This window comes from Rhinichthys klamathensis, unplaced genomic scaffold (genome assembly GCF_029890125.1).
Source record: "Rhinichthys klamathensis goyatoka isolate OS25496 unplaced genomic scaffold, OSU_Roscu_1.1 h1tg000386l_1, whole genome shotgun sequence".
Lineage (NCBI taxonomy): Eukaryota > Metazoa > Chordata > Actinopteri > Cypriniformes > Leuciscidae > Rhinichthys > Rhinichthys klamathensis.
The window spans coordinates 1565129-1586709 of NW_026606890.1; the positions used below are offsets into that span (position 1 = coordinate 1565129).

General features: G+C 38.9%; 2 protein-coding genes across 2 annotated transcripts; both read right to left on the reverse strand.

Moving 5' to 3' along the window:
- Positions 1 to 2168: 2168 nt before the first annotated feature.
- On the reverse strand, positions 2169 to 8050 carry LOC130069844 (interferon-induced very large GTPase 1). The gene is made up of 2 exons (XM_056233987.1): positions 7279 to 8050; positions 2169 to 6887 (listed from the first exon to the last, which is right to left on the reverse strand). The coding sequence occupies exons 1-2, from the start codon at positions 7732 to 7734 to the stop codon at positions 2220 to 2222; spliced, it is 5124 nt and encodes a 1707-aa protein (XP_056089962.1). The 5' UTR covers positions 7735 to 8050; the 3' UTR covers positions 2169 to 2219.
- Positions 8051 to 8053: 3 nt separating this feature from the next.
- LOC130069870 (GTPase IMAP family member 9-like) lies at positions 8054 to 9208 on the reverse strand. Its single transcript, XM_056234020.1, has one exon. The coding sequence runs from the start codon at positions 9206 to 9208 to the stop codon at positions 8054 to 8056; it is 1155 nt and encodes a 384-aa protein (XP_056089995.1).
- Positions 9209 to 21581: the final 12373 nt, after the last annotated feature.

A 21581-nucleotide genomic window follows, 5' to 3' on the forward strand; every position in this document is an offset into this window, starting at 1 on the left:
ACTGTAATAATAATAATGTCTTGTGCGGTGGCTGCACGTCTATTCACATGTGCTATAAACCTACAAACGTCCAAAATCGCATAACATCGGTTAATGGAAACGCCGTCATTTCGCAATAGCTTTTTATCGATATTTAGAAAAAATCGCAAAAGTTTTGCGCAAATCTGTAATGGAAACGCGGCTAGTGTCAAAGTGGTTACATTCTTCATAGAGATGAACTACTGTACCATTTAATTACTTTGACTCTTTATCATTTAAAATTGACTGCATTTACATGCACCCTCATAATGTGAATCTTAATTGAATAAATTATTTATTATGAAAATTGTTTGTGAGGACCAATTTTTGTTGTTGAAATGAACTGAAATAATGAGATTAAGGCAACATTGCAATTAAGATTTACCTCGTGTAAACACAATGCTTTGACCAAACTGATGCGATTAAACTCAATCGTAGTAAAATATATGGTGCATGCCGATTTTAATCGCAATAAACAGGTAAAGACTTTAATCGCATCTATTTCACTCTGACCAAAGTGCGCATGTGCCTGTGAAGAACACGGATGATGTCGTCATATGCAGATTCATCAACAAAGCAGAGATGAAGAACACTTACATTTTTGAGATGCTGAAGAAACTGAATCCATGTTGACAACGTTGCGTGACATGCTTATAATGCAGTATATTGGTAGAAAACACCAAATTGAACACATTTTTAGTTGAGCTACCGGAAGAAGAAAAATCCAATGCGTCCATATAAATGTGTTTTGCATTTGACATAAGTAGAACAAAACCGTAAGCAGTAACACGTCTACTCTGCTCTACTCCAGGGGTATTCAATTAAAGTTTCAAGAGGTCCGGTCTCTATATTTCCTTCCCAGTGGAGCTCCAGACAATACTTTTTGGAGCAGTTATACATTTCCATCCGCAGCCGTAGTACTTTATAAAAGAAAAAATCCTAAACACTCAAAATAGTCATCAGAGATGAGAATCAGTTGGGAATCAGAAAGCAGTTCTCCCAACTGAATATGAATATTAAAAAAAGTTAGATCAGATGTTTTTTGTTTTTTTTTACATTTAGACACCTGTATGGCACATAGAAGAGGGACTCGGGACTGAGAAAACACACTAGGGGTTTACCTCTTAAGAAAACCATGGACCATTTTATAATTTGCACAAAGTAATATACAACATATATAATCTAATAATCAAAACTCTCATGAGGACAAAGCAAAGTTAACTTTCAAAGTTTTTTGGTTTTCCTTTGCCATCTCTAAATAATTTTCCAAATTATACCATTGTTTATTATGAAATACTCTTAATTTTCTGATAATATGGTAAACAAGAATGTCTAAAGGTGCCACGCATTAACTTGTCACAATCCTGGTTTAGTTTAATGGTTGTTGTCATCTTAATTCTATTATCTATTTAATATAATCTATAATGTATTTTAATATAATAAATAATTATATTTGCTGCATTCTCGTTTTCTGCAGCATTTTATCAAAAGTATCTATTTCCCCCTTCAATCAGGAATGCACAGGCGTGAGAAGAAACAGACACAGAAGACAGTGTCCATGTTTAAGCTTCTTCAGAGATTTATTGTTCAGATATAAGTATATATAATCAACACCAAGAATACATTAGTATAAAGAATATCATGAGCTAGCAGGCAAAGAATGTTTAAGCATCACCAGGAGAGGACGTCTCCATAGACGAGGAGCAGGGAGAGGGAGAAATGTATTGTATGTTAAGAGTAATGGACAGCCAGTACTTTACTATTTAACTGAGAACGGAGAGCAAGTTTTACTCTCAGAATGATGTATAATTTTCAACTCTGCATGCTTTTGGTTACTTTAATATAGTAAAATGCATTTTGTCATAGCTGCGAGTCTGAATAAATGACATTTGTAAAGCAGAACAATACATCTGGCAATACATCCACAAACTAGTGTAAAAGTAAATTAATGAAATAAAAATGTACATATTATATTCTTCAAATATCTACTGTCTTTAAGTATAGATCAGTTTCTGCTGTGTTGAACAGAACATTTTGATTATCTTTCTTTTAAAATGTTGAATTTATTCTGTGAACTCCTTCTATGAGCAGTTTTAATGTGCTATATTTAGTTTAGTATATGCCTCGCTCACTCACTGAAGTATGGACCTAATCTCATTTCAGCTGAGTATTGTGTATCAGAGTCCTTGTTAATTGTTTCATTAAATGTATTTATCCAGACTCTCAATAGCTTCATCTTGAGAGTATCTTCTCCATTCAGCTGGAATCTTGCCTTGTCCCTGATAGGTTTTTCCATAGTGCTTTTCCAGATCTTCCTGGAATTCACACACAAACCACTTCCAGTACGGCAGCTCAGAGAGATCAGGGGTGATACTCCATGCAGAATATTTAGGACCTCCTTTTCTGTATTTCTTCCAGAGGACTGAATCATCTGAGCTATTTGGACAGAAAGATCGATCACTGGCTACTGCTGATGTGCAGATGCTGAGAGATAGGTTTATTGTTCCTCTGTAAAACCACCCATTCAGTCCATTATTACGATGGAAAGGAACACTGTGATCTCCAGGATGGTCTTCTATTGTGTTTGTGCAGATCGCTCCACAGAAAGGACACTGAACCCAACAGCACTGACAGAGGTGATCGATCAGAAGCTCATCTGGTCTGTCTGTGTGTTCCAGCTTTACTGGGAACGTTTCTGTGCTGAATTTACTGCGTATGTCAGATATTATAGAAGGAAGTTCTTCTCTAATCACATCTTCTAGGAAGCTGACATTAACATCATCATGATTCACTCCAGTGAGGTTATTTAGAGAGAATACCAGCACACCAGAGAGTTGGAGTGCAAATTGACGCAACCATATATCAGCACCTATATTAAACAAATTGGTGAATTCATGTGCTGCGTTTGTGATCTTCTGCTGCAGCTGTTTAATGCTGTTTTCCATCTTGGGTCGAACACTGTCTTTAAATCTTTTAGAGATGTATTGACTGACTTCATCTCTGATGAAATTCTTGAAGTGTTCTTTGGGGTTTTTAATGTAGGTCATATAAGCTTTGAAATCATGTTTTTCTGCCAGTCTCCTCAAGATGTGTTTCTCCAGTTTTGATCGGTTCCCATTTAGTGATTCACAGTTTGTTCTCATTTCATCTGCTAAAGCTCTGGCAGTTTTTTTGTAGATATTCTGCTGAATGGGCTCTTTAAGTTTATTACAAACAAATTCACCAAAAACAGCAGTTGATGATGCTCCTTGACAGTATTTCTGGAAAATCCTGTAATACTCTTCTCTCTTTCTCTCAAAATAAAGAACAGGATCATTGGCTTCCCTGAACATTTTGTATTGATCAGTGAATGTCTTGTTTGTTCTGTGACATATGAAAAGTACCAGATCCACAAAGAATTTACTCTTAAACACATATTTCACTTTTGCTCCTTCCTCATGCTGTGTTAATCTTGCCTTTATGTAATCTATGAGTTGTTGAATGCAGCTGTTGCTGTAGCCCATCTTTGAAATGTTATATGACAGAATCATTTTATCAGTTTGTTCAGCGATGTCTGTGATTAAAGATCTTATCTGGACTTCATCCTCTTCAGATAAAACAAGACCAATCATCTCTTTAGCTCCTTTGTACATATTTTTTAAGGGTGCTGTATATCCACTGGATTTCTTTAACTTCACATATTCTGAATAGCTTGGCAAATAGATCATATCTTTCTGCTCACTGCTCTCTTTCATACGGTCTAAAGGGAGACTTTTATAGTTCTGAATGAGGATGTTTTTCACATCTCCTAATATATCAATATCTTTGACTGAAGGAGTGTCTCTGATGATCTCAGCTGTCTGTTGTTTCCAAAAAGAATCAAACTGTGTTTTCATGAAATTTTCATCATTTCCTTGTTCTTTGAATTTTAAAGCAAGTTCTTTGCTCTTTTTAAAGAGTGTGTTTTCATGATGTGTCCTCTCAGCATCCATCTTTTTCTTCAGGTGACGCTGCTGAAGAACCCCATTTAATTTCCTCTTAGTTTCTCTCACAATGTTTTCTTGAAGCTGTTTGATTTTTATCTCAAAGAAACCTTTCCACTGACTCAATAAAGTTGCGTCTCTGTCTTTCTCAAAGAATACAGCCATGGTCTTTTTCACTTCTTCACTTTTGGCATTCAGTTCTGTTTGAAGATCGGCTTCCTCAACACTATGAATTGCTTCATTTTCTATTTTGTTGTGAAGCTTGTGTTCAATGTCCAGCATGGCACTCCGAAGGCTCCATGTCCACTTGCTGTATTCAGTCTCTAGTTTCTTGTATGTTGCGATTTCCAGGGAATTTTTGAAGCTGAACACAAATTGTTCATTAAGCAAAGCCTCCCACAGATCTTGAATACGGTCTCTTAGGTGTGTCAGCATTATGCCATCTGATGTTGAAGCATGTGTTTGGATAGTTTGCTTCAGTTCTTGAATGTTCTCACAGTAGTCTGGGTTTGGTGGTGCCATGGGTGGGCTGCCCTCCCACAGCTGAGCAAAATACTTCACATCTTTCTGTACATCAAACGCAATCACATCACTGAATCTTTCTGCATCACAGATTTCCTCTTTAGCAGCGAGTTTTGTCATATCATCCAGTTTCTCCAGCAGTCGTCTCCTTCCCTCCATGTTTTTCTCTCCAGCTGTGATATCTGAGACATTCTGATGAACAAATATGCAGCTGGGTTTCAGTCTGACGTTCTTCATCCTCATGAAGGCCTGAACAACAATCTGAAGGATGTCCTGCATCTCAGATGGGTTTTCTCCAAAGATGTTGATCAGGGTCATATTTCCAAGACCGACAAAAAATGTGGCCATTTCATTGTCACGATGTGTTGTTGACCTTCCAGCCAGTTCTGGTGCACGAAGTCCTTCTGTATCAACAACCAAAATATAGTCAAACTTCAGCTCAGTTTTCATCTCCTCTGATATTTTGACTAGATGCATGAAAGCTCCTTTAGTGCATCTTCCAGCACTGACGGCAAACTGCAGTCCAAACATGGCATTCAGCATGGTGGATTTCCCAGAGCTCTGAGTCCCTAAAACAGACAGTACAAAGACTTTCTGGTCTCCCAGTTTCTTAACAAGTTCATCTAGAACAGCAGTGACCCAGGTCAGGGGAATATGAGCAGCATCTCCATCCATCAGCTCCATTGGAAATCCAGAGGTCATCATCTCTGCTGCAAGACTCGGGAGAGAACAGAAGTCAAACTGCAGATTGTTTTTCTTGTACTTCTTCACAGATGAACACGATTCATAGATCTGACCAAACTCTCTCAGGATGTGCTCAAAGCCAAAACATGTACTATTGATTTGCACTGATATTTTTTCCAGGTTTGTTTGTTCATGCTGCAGTTGATCTAGTTTGTCAGGCTTTTTTTTTAGTGCTGAGAGTTCATGCCATTTCTTGTCATACTCTTTATGAAGATCAAAGAGCTTTTCTGAAGTGTAGTCATCCAACAGTTTCATCATCCATCTGAGGAAATAGTTTTTTTCATTGTCTCTCTGTGATTTCATTGTTTCAATAAATGTTTTCATGAACTCACTCAGTCCTTTGGCCACTTGCTTTTCTCTTATTTCTCTCATGTTCTTGAGTTTGGTACTTTTATCTTCCTCTAGATTTTCTCCTTCTAGATGATGCAGCTCTTTGTTGATTTTACACCAGTCATGCCACAGTTTCCCCTGACAGGGCAGGATTGTTTCTTTCACTGTTGATGGATCCTTTCCTCTTAGTAATCCCATGATCTGGACCGCTGCCTCTTTCCCTATCCGACACTCTGGATCCTCCTCATCTACTCTGATCCCTGTGTGTTTGGCCACATCTTCAAGTCTGAAGGTCATTTTCTGCTCAGTCAGAGTCATTTTGATAGTCTCTCTAATCTGATTAGATAAATCAGATTGGTTTTTGTCCATAAGACCAATTATGAATTTTCCATTCCCCCGTTCAGTTTCATCACAGTGATTGTCAATGAGGAGACAAATGAGAGGCTGGGGAGATTTGAAGAGTGATCTCACCAAATTCTGGTAGTGGTTCTTCTTTTCAAAATCTGGTAAGAAGAGGACGTTTACTGAAGCCATGCTGGTCAGAATCTCATATTGTTTCTCATTGGCTGCTGCATCACCATGAAGATTACAGAAAGCAACACAGTCATCAAATGAATCTGTCTTTTTCCCAGAAGGGCAGTACCAGGCGATCTCCACCACTCCGTCCATCAGTAATCTGGTTCTGCTGCTGCCTGAGCAATTCCTGTGGAAGAACGTGTGGTTTCTCTCATTGATGAGGCCGTTTATCAGCTGAGACTTAGAGGAAGACACTGAACCAAACCTGAAGAAAGCCACCATTGGAGTCTCAGCCTTGTAGACCGGTTGAGTTTGACTGATGAATTCATTATTTGAGTCTTTCTTCTTCCAGCTCTTGTTGATTTGTCTGAATGTCCAGAGAGGAAACTCAATCTGTTGTGTGAATGGATCAGGAACAAGCAGAGGCAGTGAATACTGACACTGTGAGAGTTTAGTCACTATCAGCTGCTTCAGGAGACCATCGGCACAATGAAACACGGCCATCTGAACATCCATTGGGTGAATATCAGGGTTTGCACTGTCTTTCTTTCTGTGTTTTATGGCTGTGTATCTTGCTCTGTAGTTCAAGTTAATCAGCTTTTGTAGGAATGAGTTTACCAGTTCATTCTCTTCCAGTGGCTCCTGAGACTGAAATGAAGACTTGGTGATTTGAAGAATGTCTGCCGTTTTCATTTTATCTTGACGTTTTTTTGTCAGATCTAGATTATCATAGAGATCTTTGAGCTGTTCATTGGGTTTTGGTCCAAGCTTTTGGTTTTGACGAGTTTCTTCTTTCTGTAAATACATTCACATACAACAAATAAATGTAATTTGTTATTGTCACTTTAGCAGAGATAATAGCCTCATACACAGATTAGAAAGAAAAAAATATATTATAATGAAGAACTACGACAGTGAAAATTTAGATAAGAAATAGTTTTGCCATAAGTATTTTGGAGATTATAAACAAAATTAATTAAACCTGTCCTTTGAAAGGGATGAAAATGTAATTCTCTGTATAATATATTCGCAGGTCCAGTGTGTAGAATATGATTGTAGGTTGTAAATGTGTAGTATTGTCCATACAGAAAAAAAAAAGTGAATGAGGGAATCTGAACTCAACTCTTAATGGTTATACTGTAAAACCTGTAAATGCTCCTGACCCTTGATTTACATGGACACTCACCTGTAGAGAAGAGGCTGTTTGAGAGCAGATTATCATGTTCTCCATTTCTTTTCTTCTGTCTTCTTCATAGTTTGAAGGTTTTGCTCTCTTTAGTTCATCTTGCTTCTGTTGTTCTATTAACTTAATTTTGTCTTCATAAATCTTACATTGTTCTTCCTCCCACTTCATCCTCTCATCTTGCATCTGTTTTAGCATTTCCTCCTGACGTTTCTGCATTTGTTCCTCTTTTTCTTTGATGCCTTTTCTATATCGTTCTTCTTTTTCATTCAATTCTTCCTCTCTTCTCCTCCTCTCTGTGTCATGATTCTGTCTTTCTTCCTCCATGATCATCTTCATCTTTTCTATTCCTACTTCATGTTTGACCTGAAGATCTTCTTTCTCTCTTTTTATTCCCTCAATCTCTCTTTTGATTTCATCTCTCTCTTCTTTAAGTCTCTGATAAGATTCATCCCACATTTTATTTTCTTTCTCCCTCCTTTTCTCAAATTCTTCTTCTCCTCTGTTTTTCCTCTTGTATCTTTTTCTCCCATTTCTCTTGTTCTATTTTAATTTCTCTTTTGTATTGTTCTTCATTCACTCTGATTTCTTCTTCTCTCTTCCTCCTCTCTATGTCATGATTCTGTCTTTCTTCCTCCATCATCATCTTCATCTTTTCTATTCCTACTTCATGTTTGACCTGAAGATCTTCTTTCTCTCTTTTTATTCCCTCAATCTCTCTTTTGATTTCATCTCTCTCTTCTTTAAGTCTCTGATAAGATTCATCCCACATTTTATTTTATTTCTCCCTCCTTTTCTCAAATTCTTCTTCTCCTCTCTGTTTTTCCTCTTGTATCTTTTTCTCCCATTTCTCTTGTTCTATTTTAATTTCTCTTTTGTATTGTTCTTCATTCACTCTGATTTCTTCTTCTCTCTTCCTCCTCTCTATGTCATGATTCTGTCTTTCTTCCTCCATCATCATCTTCATCTTTTCCATTTCTACTTCATGTTTGACCTGAAGATCTTCTTTCTCTGTTTTTATTCTCTCGTTCTCTCTTTTGATTTCATCTCTCTCTTCTTTAAGTCTCTGATAAGATTCATCCCACATGTTTTGTTCTTTCTCCCTCCTTTTCTCAAATTCTTCTTCTCTTCTCTTCTTCTCTGCATCATGAATGTTTCTTTCTTCCTCAATCTTCATCTTTATTTTCTCTTTCTCTTCTGCATGTTTGGCCAGCAGTTCTTCTCTCTCTCTCGTCAGTTCGTCCATTTTGTCCATTAGCTTCTTCATTTGTGCTTCTTGTTTCTCTCTTTCCATCTGTCTGAACATCTTACATGAGTAGTAACTCCCTCCATTTGCTGTCACCATGTCGTTGATTTTCTGCAGTAATGTAGACACCTGCACACGGTCTCCAGTCGCATTATTATTGAACACATGATATCTGTTTCCACACTGTCCGATGAGCTTCATCAAAGCAGATCCAGGTTTATCCAGATACTCTTCAATGGTCTTCTTCTTCAGATTATCTCCTCTGGTGAAGAGCACAATAGTGTACATCAGGGAGTTTTCACCAAAAGTCTGCTGAATTTTCTTCACTGTGTTTTCCTCCTCCTGAGTGAATCGTCCCAGTGGTATCAGTAACAGAAACACATGTGGTCCAGGCAGAATCATGGAGATGCAGTTGCTGATTTCTCTCTGGATCTCTTCATGACTAACTTTAGTATCAAACAGTCCTGGAGTGTCAATCACAGTAATGAGTCTGCCATCAATCTCAGCCGTCTCTCTCTGACACTCTTTAGTAACTGACTCTTGAGACATGTCTTCTTTAAATGCTTCTCTCCCTAAGATGGTGTTTCCGGTTGCACTCTTCCCAACTCCAGTTTTTCCCAGCAGGACAATCCTCACATCATCTGAATCCTCTATTGCATCTGAAAAAGAGAAAACTGCTTGAGTCATTCTGCTAGTCTTTTAAAGTCATGTCCCACAAACATTTAGGAGCAATCTGTCCGAATTATTACTAATACAAAAGACCAAACTGAAATTGAATTTGACATAATTATGTGAATGTTTTATTGTGACATTTAGAAAATGTATCCTTGACAATTTCCTGAAATTACTTCTCAAACTAACATTTCTTTATGGCTTACTGAAACTGATTTTAATTTCTGTTTAATTTCTGTTGAGATCTGATTCCAAAACAATTCTTTATTGAGCATCATAACTTAGGTGGACCATAACCAAATTCTGCTTAAAGATTCTCCATATAAGCCATAAAGTCACTGCAGAAAAGATGAAAAAAGAAGGTTATAAGGTCTGAGTCTGTCAGGGTTCTGTCACTTCTGTCTAGTCTATTTTGTGATAGATAGAGCCCTGACACTCCTGTTATGTCTTGTCTGTGTTTCATGTAGCTGTGTGCTTTCATGTTGTCATGTTTTGTGTGAACACGTGGCTTATGAGTTTTCTCATTGGCTACATGTTCATGTCTCGTTTTGTGAGCACATGGCTGGTGATTTGTTTTACTGGCCATGTGCTTGTGTTTTTGTCATGTTTGGCACATGGCTTGTCATGTTTTATTTATTTATTTAAACAGGAAGAGACTCATTGAGATTAAAAATCTCTTTTTCAAGAGTGTCCTGGCCAAGACAGGCAGTAGTAGGCCACTATACCACACATACAGTACATACAAACATAAAATATGCAAAAACACTAGAAACATAAAACAACTGACACAGCAAATCTTTCAAAATCAACCACAATCCTAAAAACACGTTTGGTAAAACATCTGCAGCCAGATGTGGCTGCCTCCATGTCAATCAACAACCTCTTAAAAGCGACCAATGAGACGAGCTCAGTAAGTTTCATGGATTTCTGTAAATTGTTCCAAGCAGAGGGAGCCACGGAGCTGCTGCTACTACCAACAGTCGCTTCAGGTGCTTCACTCTCTTGCTGAGCTCCATCTCAATCTCAATCTCCCCCCTTCTATGTCATCTTTTTAAAGAAGCTTCCTATTTTTGGTAATTTATTAATTAATTTGTCAAATTCCTCTTTTCGTTTGCGCTTTTGAAAGCTACTTTTGTGTTTGTAATTTGCCGACTCCATATCTGTCTCAAGTTCAAAGTTTATTACTGATTTGCACGCAATACATGTTCACCCGGGGATTCCCCAGTCCCAATTCGAAACAAATGACACCCAAATCCATCATTGTTCATTTCAAACATGTATTTAATGATCAGTAAAATATGTTGTTGTCATTATTTATTCAAATAAATTCGCTAAAAATTTAAATGCGATCAGACTAAAAGTAGTAAAATGTGATAGGGGGCCCCGCCCCTGGCTGTCAATCAATATCTTCCAGTCACGCGGGCCCCTGATTGGTCCGGGCCCGTAAGCATCCGCGTACCCTGCTTACCAATAGTTAGGCCTATACGCCTGTGAACATCACCATAGTCAAGTACATACATAAATGTGTCAGCGACCAGCCTATTTCTAGATTTGAACGAAAGGCAGGATTTGATTCTGAAGTAAAATCCTAATTTAAGTTTTAATCTTTTTGCTAGCTGCTGAATATGAAGGCTAAAAGAGAGAGATTCATCAATTAAAATACCAAGATATCTGTACTTAGAAACACGTTCAATTTTCGTACCCTGTGAAGTAAGGATTGACGGGAGATTTGACTTAGATTTTGAATTTGAAAAAAGCATGACTTTAGTTTTATCTGCGTTTAAAACAAGTTTTAAATCATAAACATTATGTTGAAGCGTATTAAAAGCAAGTTGTAACTGGGAGAGGGCCCGGTCTGCGGTGGGTGCAGAGCAATACAATACAGTGTCATCAGCATAAAAATGAAATTTTACATCAGACACGTTATGATCAATGTTATTTATATAAAGGATGAATAGTAGTGGCCCCAGGACTGACCCCTGGGGCACGCCTTTTGTTATTTGGAGGTAGCGAGAAGTGCAACCCTCTGCCTGCCATGTGCTCTCCTGTCGATTGTCTAGCCCCTCTCATCTTGTTACCTTGTTATTAATTTGCCCCACCTGTCCTCCTACGTTACCTGCTTTGTTTGCTCTCCCTATTTATTCTCCTTGTGTTTTCAGTCCTGTGCTGGTTTGTTGTCTAAAGCAGAGGTCTTCAACCCTGCTCCTGAAGGACCCCCAACACTGCACATTTTCTTTGTCTCCTTAATCAAACACACCTGATTCAACTCATAAACTCATTAACCCATGTGATAATGAGCTGATGAGTTGAATCAGGTAGTGGTGGGCAGATCGAGGCTTCGTGAAGCAATGAAACAGTTGAACCAAATGGTCCATATTTTTTCGAGGCTTCGAATCAATCCGACACCCGTCTCAACGGTGACACCTAGTGGTCACTCGCAGGTGTTGATCTGAAACAACCTTGACGAGCCATTAAAAAATGTGTTGTTTTTTTATGTGAATCTTGTAACCTACAGTATAGGCTCCTCACTGTGCATAATGTTATTTTGGTCCTGCAAAATGAATATTAATAAAAGAAATCAAGCCACAATGTCTCACTTTTTTAGAGATTTTTATACAAAAATATTAATTTCTCTGCTGTTGAAGGACTTAGCCTACTTCTTTTTTTTACAGATAATTTCTCCAGCCTTTGAAAAAATCCTCTCACAAGGGACACTTGTTGCTGGCATGCAAAGATATTTTTTTAGCTAGGACATACAAATGAGAAAAGATTACTGCTCTCTCTTTCCAGTAAGTTAGTGGATCATGAGTTCTGGGCAAATATATGAATCTATCTATCAATCTAGATATGTATCTATTAATGTGTCACTATATGTATACTCTGTCTGTCTCTAGCCTATCAGTCGTGTTGTGTAAATTTAAATGTAAGCCTAAATAGCCTATAACTAATCAAATCGCACTATGTCACTATATCACCAAAATCCGCTATCTCAAAATCAAACTCGATCCTCTCACAAAAACCCACGAGGTCAATATGCGTTGATTTCACTTTTATAAAAGATGTGCGATTGTGTGGTCTGTTCCCGACCGTGTCAATCAAACGCTGATTCGGCGGATCACACCTGATGAAACAGTGAAACACTTTGAGGCTTCGTTTGGCCATAGTCACGTGACATAGGTGTTTTGAATCACGCTTCGGATCAGTGTTTCGAAACATCTGCGTTTCGGGATCTCGCAAAGCTTCAGAACGACTGTTTCGCGTCAGCCATCCCTAGAATCAGGTGTGTTTGATTAGGGAGACAAAGAAAACGTGCAGTGTTGGGGGTCCTTCAGGAGCAGGGTTGAAGACCTCTCTGGGGGGTCGCCTCCTCTGCTGCCTTGGCAAGGGGTGCCCCCTTGCAATTTGTTTGTGATGTGGCAGGCTGGTCCTCTCTGCACACATTTATAAGATTTTATAGTTTGGATGTTCATGCCACTTCGGGCTCTCACGTCCATGAGTCGACATCACAAGCTAATGTCTAGGGATTTCTTGCGTTCTTGTGAGCACACCTGCACAACCGTAAGGAGTCCAGACACCTTCAAGCACGGCGGTGTGGGCATTATCGTTCCCAATGCGCTAAGAAGCGCCGCTTTGATTGTAGCTTTTAAAAGGGAATGTTCCGGGTTACTTGACTGTAACCCTGTTCCCTGAAAAAGTGGAACGAGATGCTGTGCTGCATTGCCGTGCTGATGATGTCCCAGGACTGCTCTTCAGACAAAATATCCTGACTTTGCACCTGTGGCTCATCTAATTATAGCCTCGTGTCGCAGGTGCACGCTGATGACGTCACCGACCGAGGCTATATTACCTCCGGGTCGATTCCATCGACGTGTTTACACACTATATTCACAGCAGGTCACGATTAAAGACGTTCCCAATGCACTAAGCAGCACAGCATCTCGTTCTGCTTTTTCAGGGAACAGGTTTACAGTCAAGTAACCCGAAACATTTAATTGCAATAGGCTAATTTATTCAACAACAAAAAATGAATTTCCTTTCGACCAAAAGGTGGCGCTCTTCCGAAACCTTTTGAGTACATTCAGGACATGGTGATGAAGACACATACTGAGTTTCGTAATGGTATACCAATGCATTCGTAAAGTGTAGCATTTAATATCATGATATTATATTGTACCATTTGCTTGTTTTGTTCTATTATAACACCATCAAGAGGCAAAAACACAAAAAAAATTGTGTCCTCAGAGTGTCATGTATACATGATACATGTGTCAAATTTGGTGAAAATATCTAATTTTGTTTTGGAGTTATAGATATTTATATTTATGAGAGCATAAAAAAATGCCCCATGGATAACTTTGTTTGCATTTTTTTGCGACATTATGTGGCTTAGTAAATATCACAGTAATATTTAACTTTATTAACTTAAGAAAATCTCTGAATATCATTTACTTGATTTTTTTAGTTAAACATACTAAAATAATTGACAAAATCCTACAGTTAATTTTATCTCAAATTTACAGAGATCTTTAATTTTTTTCACTAAAAGAATTTAGTATTTGACTAACCAAATATTTGTGAAATTTCTATCAAAATATTTGAGAATGGAGAATTAAACTGATCTGTTTCAAGAACCACAAATATTACTTAATTCAAATCAATATCATTAATATATTTAACACACTCTTAAGAAATTGAGTAAGTTTACTCAATTAAAACAATGCTCCCCTCCCCCCACCCTCTGACGGTTGAGTGAGCGGGGGCTGTTTGAACTCTCTCCAGTCTCCAATCCAGGGGTGCGTTTCCCAAAAGCATAGTTAGCCAACTATGTGTGGCAGGATAAGTGATGTTGCCCTCCTATTGGCCCTGGTTAAGTGTGGCTTTGGCAAACCAATGAGGTGGAAGCGGCCGCAATATTTAAGGACCTTTATTTTGATGGGTGTACGGGTCCTCGTAAGTCTGGGTTCTTCCCTTCCTGGCATTCTCGTCTCTTCAGAGTCTAGTTAGAGCGTGTCTGGCGGTGTTGGCATTGTAGCGGAGTTCACTCTAAGGTATGTTGATATTTGCACAAAATTTGGATTGCTTGCATTTGGGGTAGGCCTATTTATGATATGTTCAGCAGTAACAACACGTTAGCAGGTGTGTGAACGCTGGCCAGTAGAGAGAGCCGCAGCACCTGTTGTGAGTAACCATGCAGCTTTGCGTTTTGTGGTTGTTCTACCTAAATCGTAAGTATGGCTGCGTTCACACTTAATGCTCAATTCCGATTTTTTTTTTTTTTTTATTCGATTATTATTATTTTTTTTTGCAAGGCCGTTCACATTTCCAATTAAATGCGACCTTTTGTGATCTCCTGTGTGAACGTGAACGTGAATGTGAAATGACCCAGAAGTGACCCGCAAGTGTAACGGAGGCCAGCTAGTAGTTGCTGTGCGAGTAAACCTCACTCCTCTGATCTCAATAGGCGCTCTAGCGACAGATGCTAGAGGCTGCAGTCTTTAGCCTTCTTGTTAGAGCGCCTGACTCTCACGCCCGAGACCCGCTCAGAGCGGGGTGAGAAGGACCCGGGTGGAGGGGTTACACATGCGCAGAGTACTCGTTGTTTGCGGAAGTAGCTAAACATGGATGTCAACAGTGGAGCTCGTTTAGTGATAGGCTATTAAAGTTTTTTTCCCTTAGGAGCCAGCACAGTTACAATTCTCATTCCCGCCTACTTCAACGCAGAATTATGACGTTTGTCGCATATCAATGACGTGCGGGTCGGATATATGTGACCTGGCCGCTCAGACTGAAGTCGCATTTCAAAAGATCGGATACGTATCAGATCTGGACCACATACCCAAGTGGCCTGGGTCGCATTTGAAAAGATCGGATCTGTGTCGTTCAGACTGTCATGAAAGGATCAGATACAGGCCGCATAGGGGCAAAAAAATCGGAATTGGGTCGTTTCAGCCTGCAGTGTGAACGTAGCCTATGTCTCTCCCTCGTTCACATTGGGGGTGCGGTTTAGTTTGACTTGTGCCTTTTTGTTGAAGGTAAATGGGGAATGGAACATCACTATCTCTCTAAGCCCGGCCTAACTGAAGACGCTACATGTGACACCGCTGCTGTTTTGCTTCCCGGCAACATTTTCTTTGTTTTGCTTTTTGGCAACATTCTTCTTTTTTTTTTTTCTTTTTTTTTCACACGTGCATCTGTGCTAGAGCTTGGTTAGTTTTGCGGGTCGCTTGGACTGTTATTTTACAGGCATTGCGTTCGCCAGGCTGCATACCAGATTCATTTTGCTTTGTTTACAAAACTAGTTTAGTTGGTTTCTTTTTGTTTGCGCTGGGTTGTTTTCAAAATCTTTTTTTTTTTTTTGTGATTTTGGTTTATTTTGCTAACAGTGGGTTTATTTTGTTGCTAATTAGTTCTGTTTTTGTTTTATTCTTTGTGGTTATTTCTTTCTGTGACGTATTTTGATTTTCTTTCTTTCTGGTGATGCATTTTATTCTAAATTGTTTATTCCTCTTTCATCCCTGGTCCTGTTAGTCTGGTGCCACTTAGGCATGGATTATCTGCCTTTGCTGCAGGGGGTGCTGTCAGGTGGCCTGAGTGTTATAGCCGCCATAATATTGTGGCTATATTAAATCAAAACATCTGTTTGAGATCGAATTAACAGCGTTAATTCGATCTCAAACAGATTCATTAAAAGAAGTTATTACTCCACCATGTGCCTGATGTCATAAACCAAGGTGGTTTTGCGACAATATGGTTTCGGGAAACAGTCGCGACTAGTTAGTTGATTTCTCCAATGATGCATTGAACTATGGTAGTGAAGCAGTGAGTTACATAGTTGTACGGGAAATGCACCCCGGACCAGTTCTCTCTTCTCAGCGTCGCAGAATGAGCTATATGCACGCATAACTTCCGCGTTTGATGCAAGGATGCTCTTGCGTTTCCGGTTGGGGAGATTTAAAGCGGAGGAAAACCGAGGAAAACGGGATTATAGCAGAGTCTTCAAAATTTACTGTCCTCTCGTCTTTGAAACGAAACTTTAATACGTTTAGATGTAATTTTATATATAGTTATGTTTAATTAATATAATAAACAAAGAAGCATTTAAACAAAATGAGGGGTGTCTGTTTTGTCTGTTTTTGTGACTAACGTTTCTTTAGTATAGCAATAGAGTATAAAAACCCATATAAATTCTCGGTATAGCATTGGACTCTACGATCGGCGGAAGTAATCCAGCATCCTTAGACCTTCACCGGAAATATCGCCGTGCATAGAGCCCATTGGTGCATTTCCTCTGTGAAATTCAGGTGTGTATGTGTTTGAGATCAGGACTAGGGAAATGGGCTGACTCCTGTACTTCATTTACATGCCACATGTAAATCCCTGCCACCTCTATATAAATCCCTCCCCCTTGAAAGGTAAATAAACTACACTGCAAAGGCCTGTTCACACTGGGACGAATTTTGCGCGCGATATTCGCCGACGTTTAACGCCTCGTGACTAAACAAAGGGCGCCAATGTGAGTGTGCACACCGACACGAAAAACCCACGCATAAAAGCGTAATTTTTTAAAAAACGCCTCGGGTTTGTTTTTTTGGTTTGACGCGCCGCGTCAACAACTATCCGACCAATGAGATTGGAGCTTTTGCTCACGTGTCTGGAGCTTCTGAAGTTACAGTAAAACACAACTTGGGGGCGCTCAAACACAAAACGGTCTTTCCGAGCACACATACGTAACGGCGAAGAAGATATACGCCAAGTAGCGTCTACACTGCCGGGAAGAAATAAGACGAGGAAGATGCAAGGTAAGATGAATGTAGAGCTGCTGGTCTCGTTGGTGTCGGAACATAAAGAACTATATGACAAACGCAACAGCGACTACAAAAATCTTGATAAAAGAGAACTGTTATGGAGTGGTATTGCAGAGCAAATGGGCCTTGATGGTGAGTTTCATTTCACTTTTAAATTGGTCTTTCATGTACATAGGCTTGTAACTTTTTATGTTTTACATTAAGCGCCATCTAATGTCAGGGAATGAATTTGCATGTTCACTCGGCTCATCGTCAGCGAAAATCGCTTGGGTGTGAACACAAAAAACGCGTTGAAAAACGCTGGCGAATAACGCGCGCCGATATTCGTCCCGGTGTAGGCTCCTTAAAGTTCCCTTAGTTAGACTTGGATGACTACAGCGACACACAGCGAGTTCTCAGGTCTCTGCTTCGACGGAGGAAAAGTTTTCAACAATACCCTCAATATTTATATGATTTAATGGTTTGTCACTTTTGACCAATAGGTTGCGCAGTTACGAAATTGATGTGGTGTGGTCAGAGTGAGGTGACAATGACATACAAAAGCCTTATTTAGACGGTAATTGTTTCTCAGGGGGACGCATGGTATTTTCACCTTTTACAGGGGTTAGTCTGATTTTATTGCCGTACGAATCCAGAATGTCAGTATTTTTCTGCCACCATCCACGTAAAAATCCCCGGCCGAAATACCTACTGTTTTTTGACAAACACCAAGATCGTGTGGTGATTTAATTGCCGTCCGAATCCACATCTCTGAGTTTACAAGAAGAAATTCACTGTTTAAATCCTTTTGGGCCACTGCAGAGCACCGTATGATAAGTGTTGAGCTTCGCTGTAATTTGCACGCATTTTATTTACACATTTATTACAGAAATGTTGGAAAGTTTTTACAAAACCAATATTTCATCACCGCTCCACCACAGCAGCGGGAAGATGTTAAGAACAAAAACAGCCAAAGTTACATCTCAATTTTCAGCCATTGAATTAATGCATACATTAATTAAATAATTATATTTTATTTACAGACAACAATATGAAACATGAATAAATGAGTAAAAGAATGAATAAAAGCAACCATCACAATGAATAAATGAATACAACACATGAAACAAAGCTTTATTCAAACTTATTCAAACCATCACATATTTACCACATCCTACTGCTCTCTACAGATGTGCCAATTTTGCAGCTTTATTCTGATGAATCAGCTGACCACCGTGCCCACCTTCACCTGTCTGCTGTCCATCATGTCTGCATTCAGACTGGAATCTGATCATGGGGAAAAGGACATCGAGGCAATCCTTGTCCCTGTAACATCCAGACAAGATTCACGTTACCTCTGTGATTTATGTGCTCAATACTACATTTACATGTAGAGGAACATTAAATGTTCCTCAGTTTATCAACAGTACTAATGGACAAAAAGAAGAGATAACTTTGTGTTTAGTTACTTTATGTAGATTTGTTTACATTACTTGCATTCATGTAATGTAAACCGTGTTAACAACAGTGAACTATATATATTAGCACACATACAGATGTTTACTTCACATCTATTAGATGTAATTCTTCTCGAAGATTTTCCAGCCAGATATTAAATAGACATTTAAGCTAGTAATCGTATTTGAGATATATATGGTTTAAAATGTGTGTAAATCCATTTTGGAGACGTAAGTGCATGTGCTTATAGAGCTCCCCTGTTAGCTATACATAATAAAATGTGTTTTTACTGGAAAATCACAAATATACTATTCTATTTCGCGTTACACCTTAAAAAATTCAACAGTTAACTCTACAGTAGTTAAAACAAGTAACCGTGTTTTTGGTGTGTAATACTCACATTTGAAAACACCCACTTCGCCGTTCTTCATCATGTTCGATTATGACGTTTCCTGTTCTTCTTCTTTATTACGTATCCTCTCCCGTGGCCTCATGGGATAGAAAAGTATCGCTGTACGAGCTCTTCAGAATCGGGGTGGAAGCAGTAAGCCAGCCGGGAACATCTCGCCTACTCTTTTATGAGTACTGAGGTTTCGCACATACTACTCCTTTCACGTACTGTTTTCTCCTACTATATAGTAGGAAAGTAGGAATATTCGGATGCACTATTAGTATGTGTACGTCCGAATCTTGTGAGAATTAGTACGTCACACTCACTATGGTAATTCTCACCTACTCTTTTATGAATACTAAGGATTCTGACACACTTATTCGCTCGCCTACTGCTTTTTCCCTATTAAATATGGGAAGTATGCGGTTTCAGACGCAACCAATGAACACATGACACATTCACAAGAGGAACACGTGGCAGGATCACATGAGGGTAAGGGAATCACATGACAAGAAGTGAAACTTGACTGACATGAAACATGAACCAAAACAAGACAATCTGCTGCTTTTTACAATATAGTTACACTATTATAAATCAATTACAAAATACTATCCCTATGTAGCCTATATGAGTGTTGTAAAGATAAAATGCTACACCATTTGAAGAATTTAAGTTAATTAAATGTTACTGAAAATTGTGCTATCGTATGATTTCACATGGTGACACAATAATAATAACTCATTATTATTAATTAAGCTTCACATTTACCACATGCCTCACTGCCTTAATATTCAGTGCAATTTGAAAGAAAATGTATGCAACTGCTTCATTAGATTACAATAGAAGAAAAGTGCATTTCCGTAAAGCAGGACTTTATCCTACCTGTACCGACATTTTCCAAAATTTATTAGATAAGATTTTATTCTTACCTGAACTGGACGCCATTACATGTTCGTAACAAAATCAAAAGAAAAAGTTTGTTTGGTAACGTTAGACGAATGATGGAGAAGAGAACATGCCTGTATGTGTCGTGTTGTGTGGGTGTGCTCTTTAATACCCTCCACTCCACCCTCAATACTCGCAAAAGTGGTTTAAAGCTTTCATATTTAATCTTTTACACAAGCAGTCGTTAAAATTATCTTGTTTTGTCTGATCGCGCACATATCAGAATGAACTTCTATGACGGTGCCGAAAACTTTAAAACACGCCTTTAACATAATTACGCCATAATTATCTTACAAAGGAGCACACGATGTTTCCCAATGTTTTCCCAAATGTTTTCAATGACATTTAAGCTAGTAATCGTATTTGAGATATATATGGTTTAAAATGTGTGTAAATCTATTTTGGAGACGTAAGTGCATGTGCTTATAGAGCTCCCCTGTTAGCTATACATAATAAAACGTGTTTTTACGGGAAAATCACAAATATACAATAGCTTGGTTTCAGTCACGTGATTATGATGACGCGCGAAATTCAGATGGAGGGCAGGGAGTGAAGAGCGCAATGGACGAGATGGAGGAAAGTCCGTACTGTACTACTTTACACGCTATTACAAGAGAAAGATATAAACAAAAAATCAAATATATGTTGGACGTGATCCTTACGTTATGAAGAGGAGCGATTTTTCAACTGAATTGAAAGATTTTCCTGCCATCGAGGCGGTAGATATCAGCAACTACCTCGTCTTACAGACATATTTTGACTTTACAAAGTTCGGAAACGTTACACGTTACACAAACATAGCCACTTAAGTTGTATTAACTCACCTTTGACGAAGTGATCACTGCACACACGGGCATTTTCCCATTCGGCTCCTCCTGACCGCAGACGTAGGTTTGCAAGCCGTTTTTCCGGAGTTTTTCGGTCAATTTCTTGCATTTCCCCCCCTTATGAACAACAACTTTTGGTACACGATAAAAACTCCTCGTGGTTTGATCGATTTAAGTAACCATAAACGACGCAAAACATAGGCATTTTGAGTTTGTTATAGTGCTTTCTAAATACAGCAAATCACTTCCTGCCCTCCATTTGCATTTCGCGCCATGGCAACGCAGTGGCGTGACGTCATATGAAAACAAGCTATTCTATTTCGCGTTACACCTTAAAAAATTCAACAGTTAACTCTACAGTAGTTAAAACAAGTAACCGTGTTTTTGGTGTGTAATACTCACATTTGAAAACACCCACTTCGCCGTTCTTCATCATGTTCGATTATGACGTTTCCTGTTCTTCTTCTTTATTACGTATCCTCTCCCGTGGCCTCATGGGATAGAAAAGTATCGCTGTACGAGCTCTTCAGAATCGGGGTGGAAGCAGTAAGCCAGCCGGGAACATCTCGCCTACTCTTTTATGATGAGTACTGAGGTTTCGCACATACTACTCCTTTCACGTACTGTTTTCTCCTACTATATAGTAGGAAAGTAGGAATATTCGGATGCACTATTAGTATGTGTACGTCCGAATCTTGTGAGAATTAGTACGTCACACTCACTATGGTAATTCTCACCTACTCTTTTATGAATACTAAGGATTCTGACACACTTATTCGCTCGCCTACTGCTTTTTCCCTATTAAATATGGGAAGTATGCGGTTTCAGACGCAACCAATGAACACATGACACATTCACAAGGGGAACACGTGCCAGGATGACATGAGGGCAAGGGAATCACATGACAAGAAGTGAAACCTGACTGACATGAAACATGAACCAAAACAAGACAATCTGCTGCTTTTTACAATATAGTTACTGTC

Coding starts and splice junctions, on each gene's coding strand:
- LOC130069844 (XM_056233987.1), bottom strand. CDS start 7,734: ATGTGGGATGAATCTTATCAGAGACTTAAAGAAGAGAGAGATGAAATC. Junction 6,888..7,278: donor AAACAGCCTCTTCTCTACAG/GTGAGTGTCCAT, acceptor ATGTATTTACAG/AAAGAAGAAACTCGTCAAAA.
- LOC130069870 (XM_056234020.1), bottom strand. CDS start 9,208: ATGACTCAAGCAGTTTTCTCTTTTTCAGATGCAATAGAGGATTCAGAT.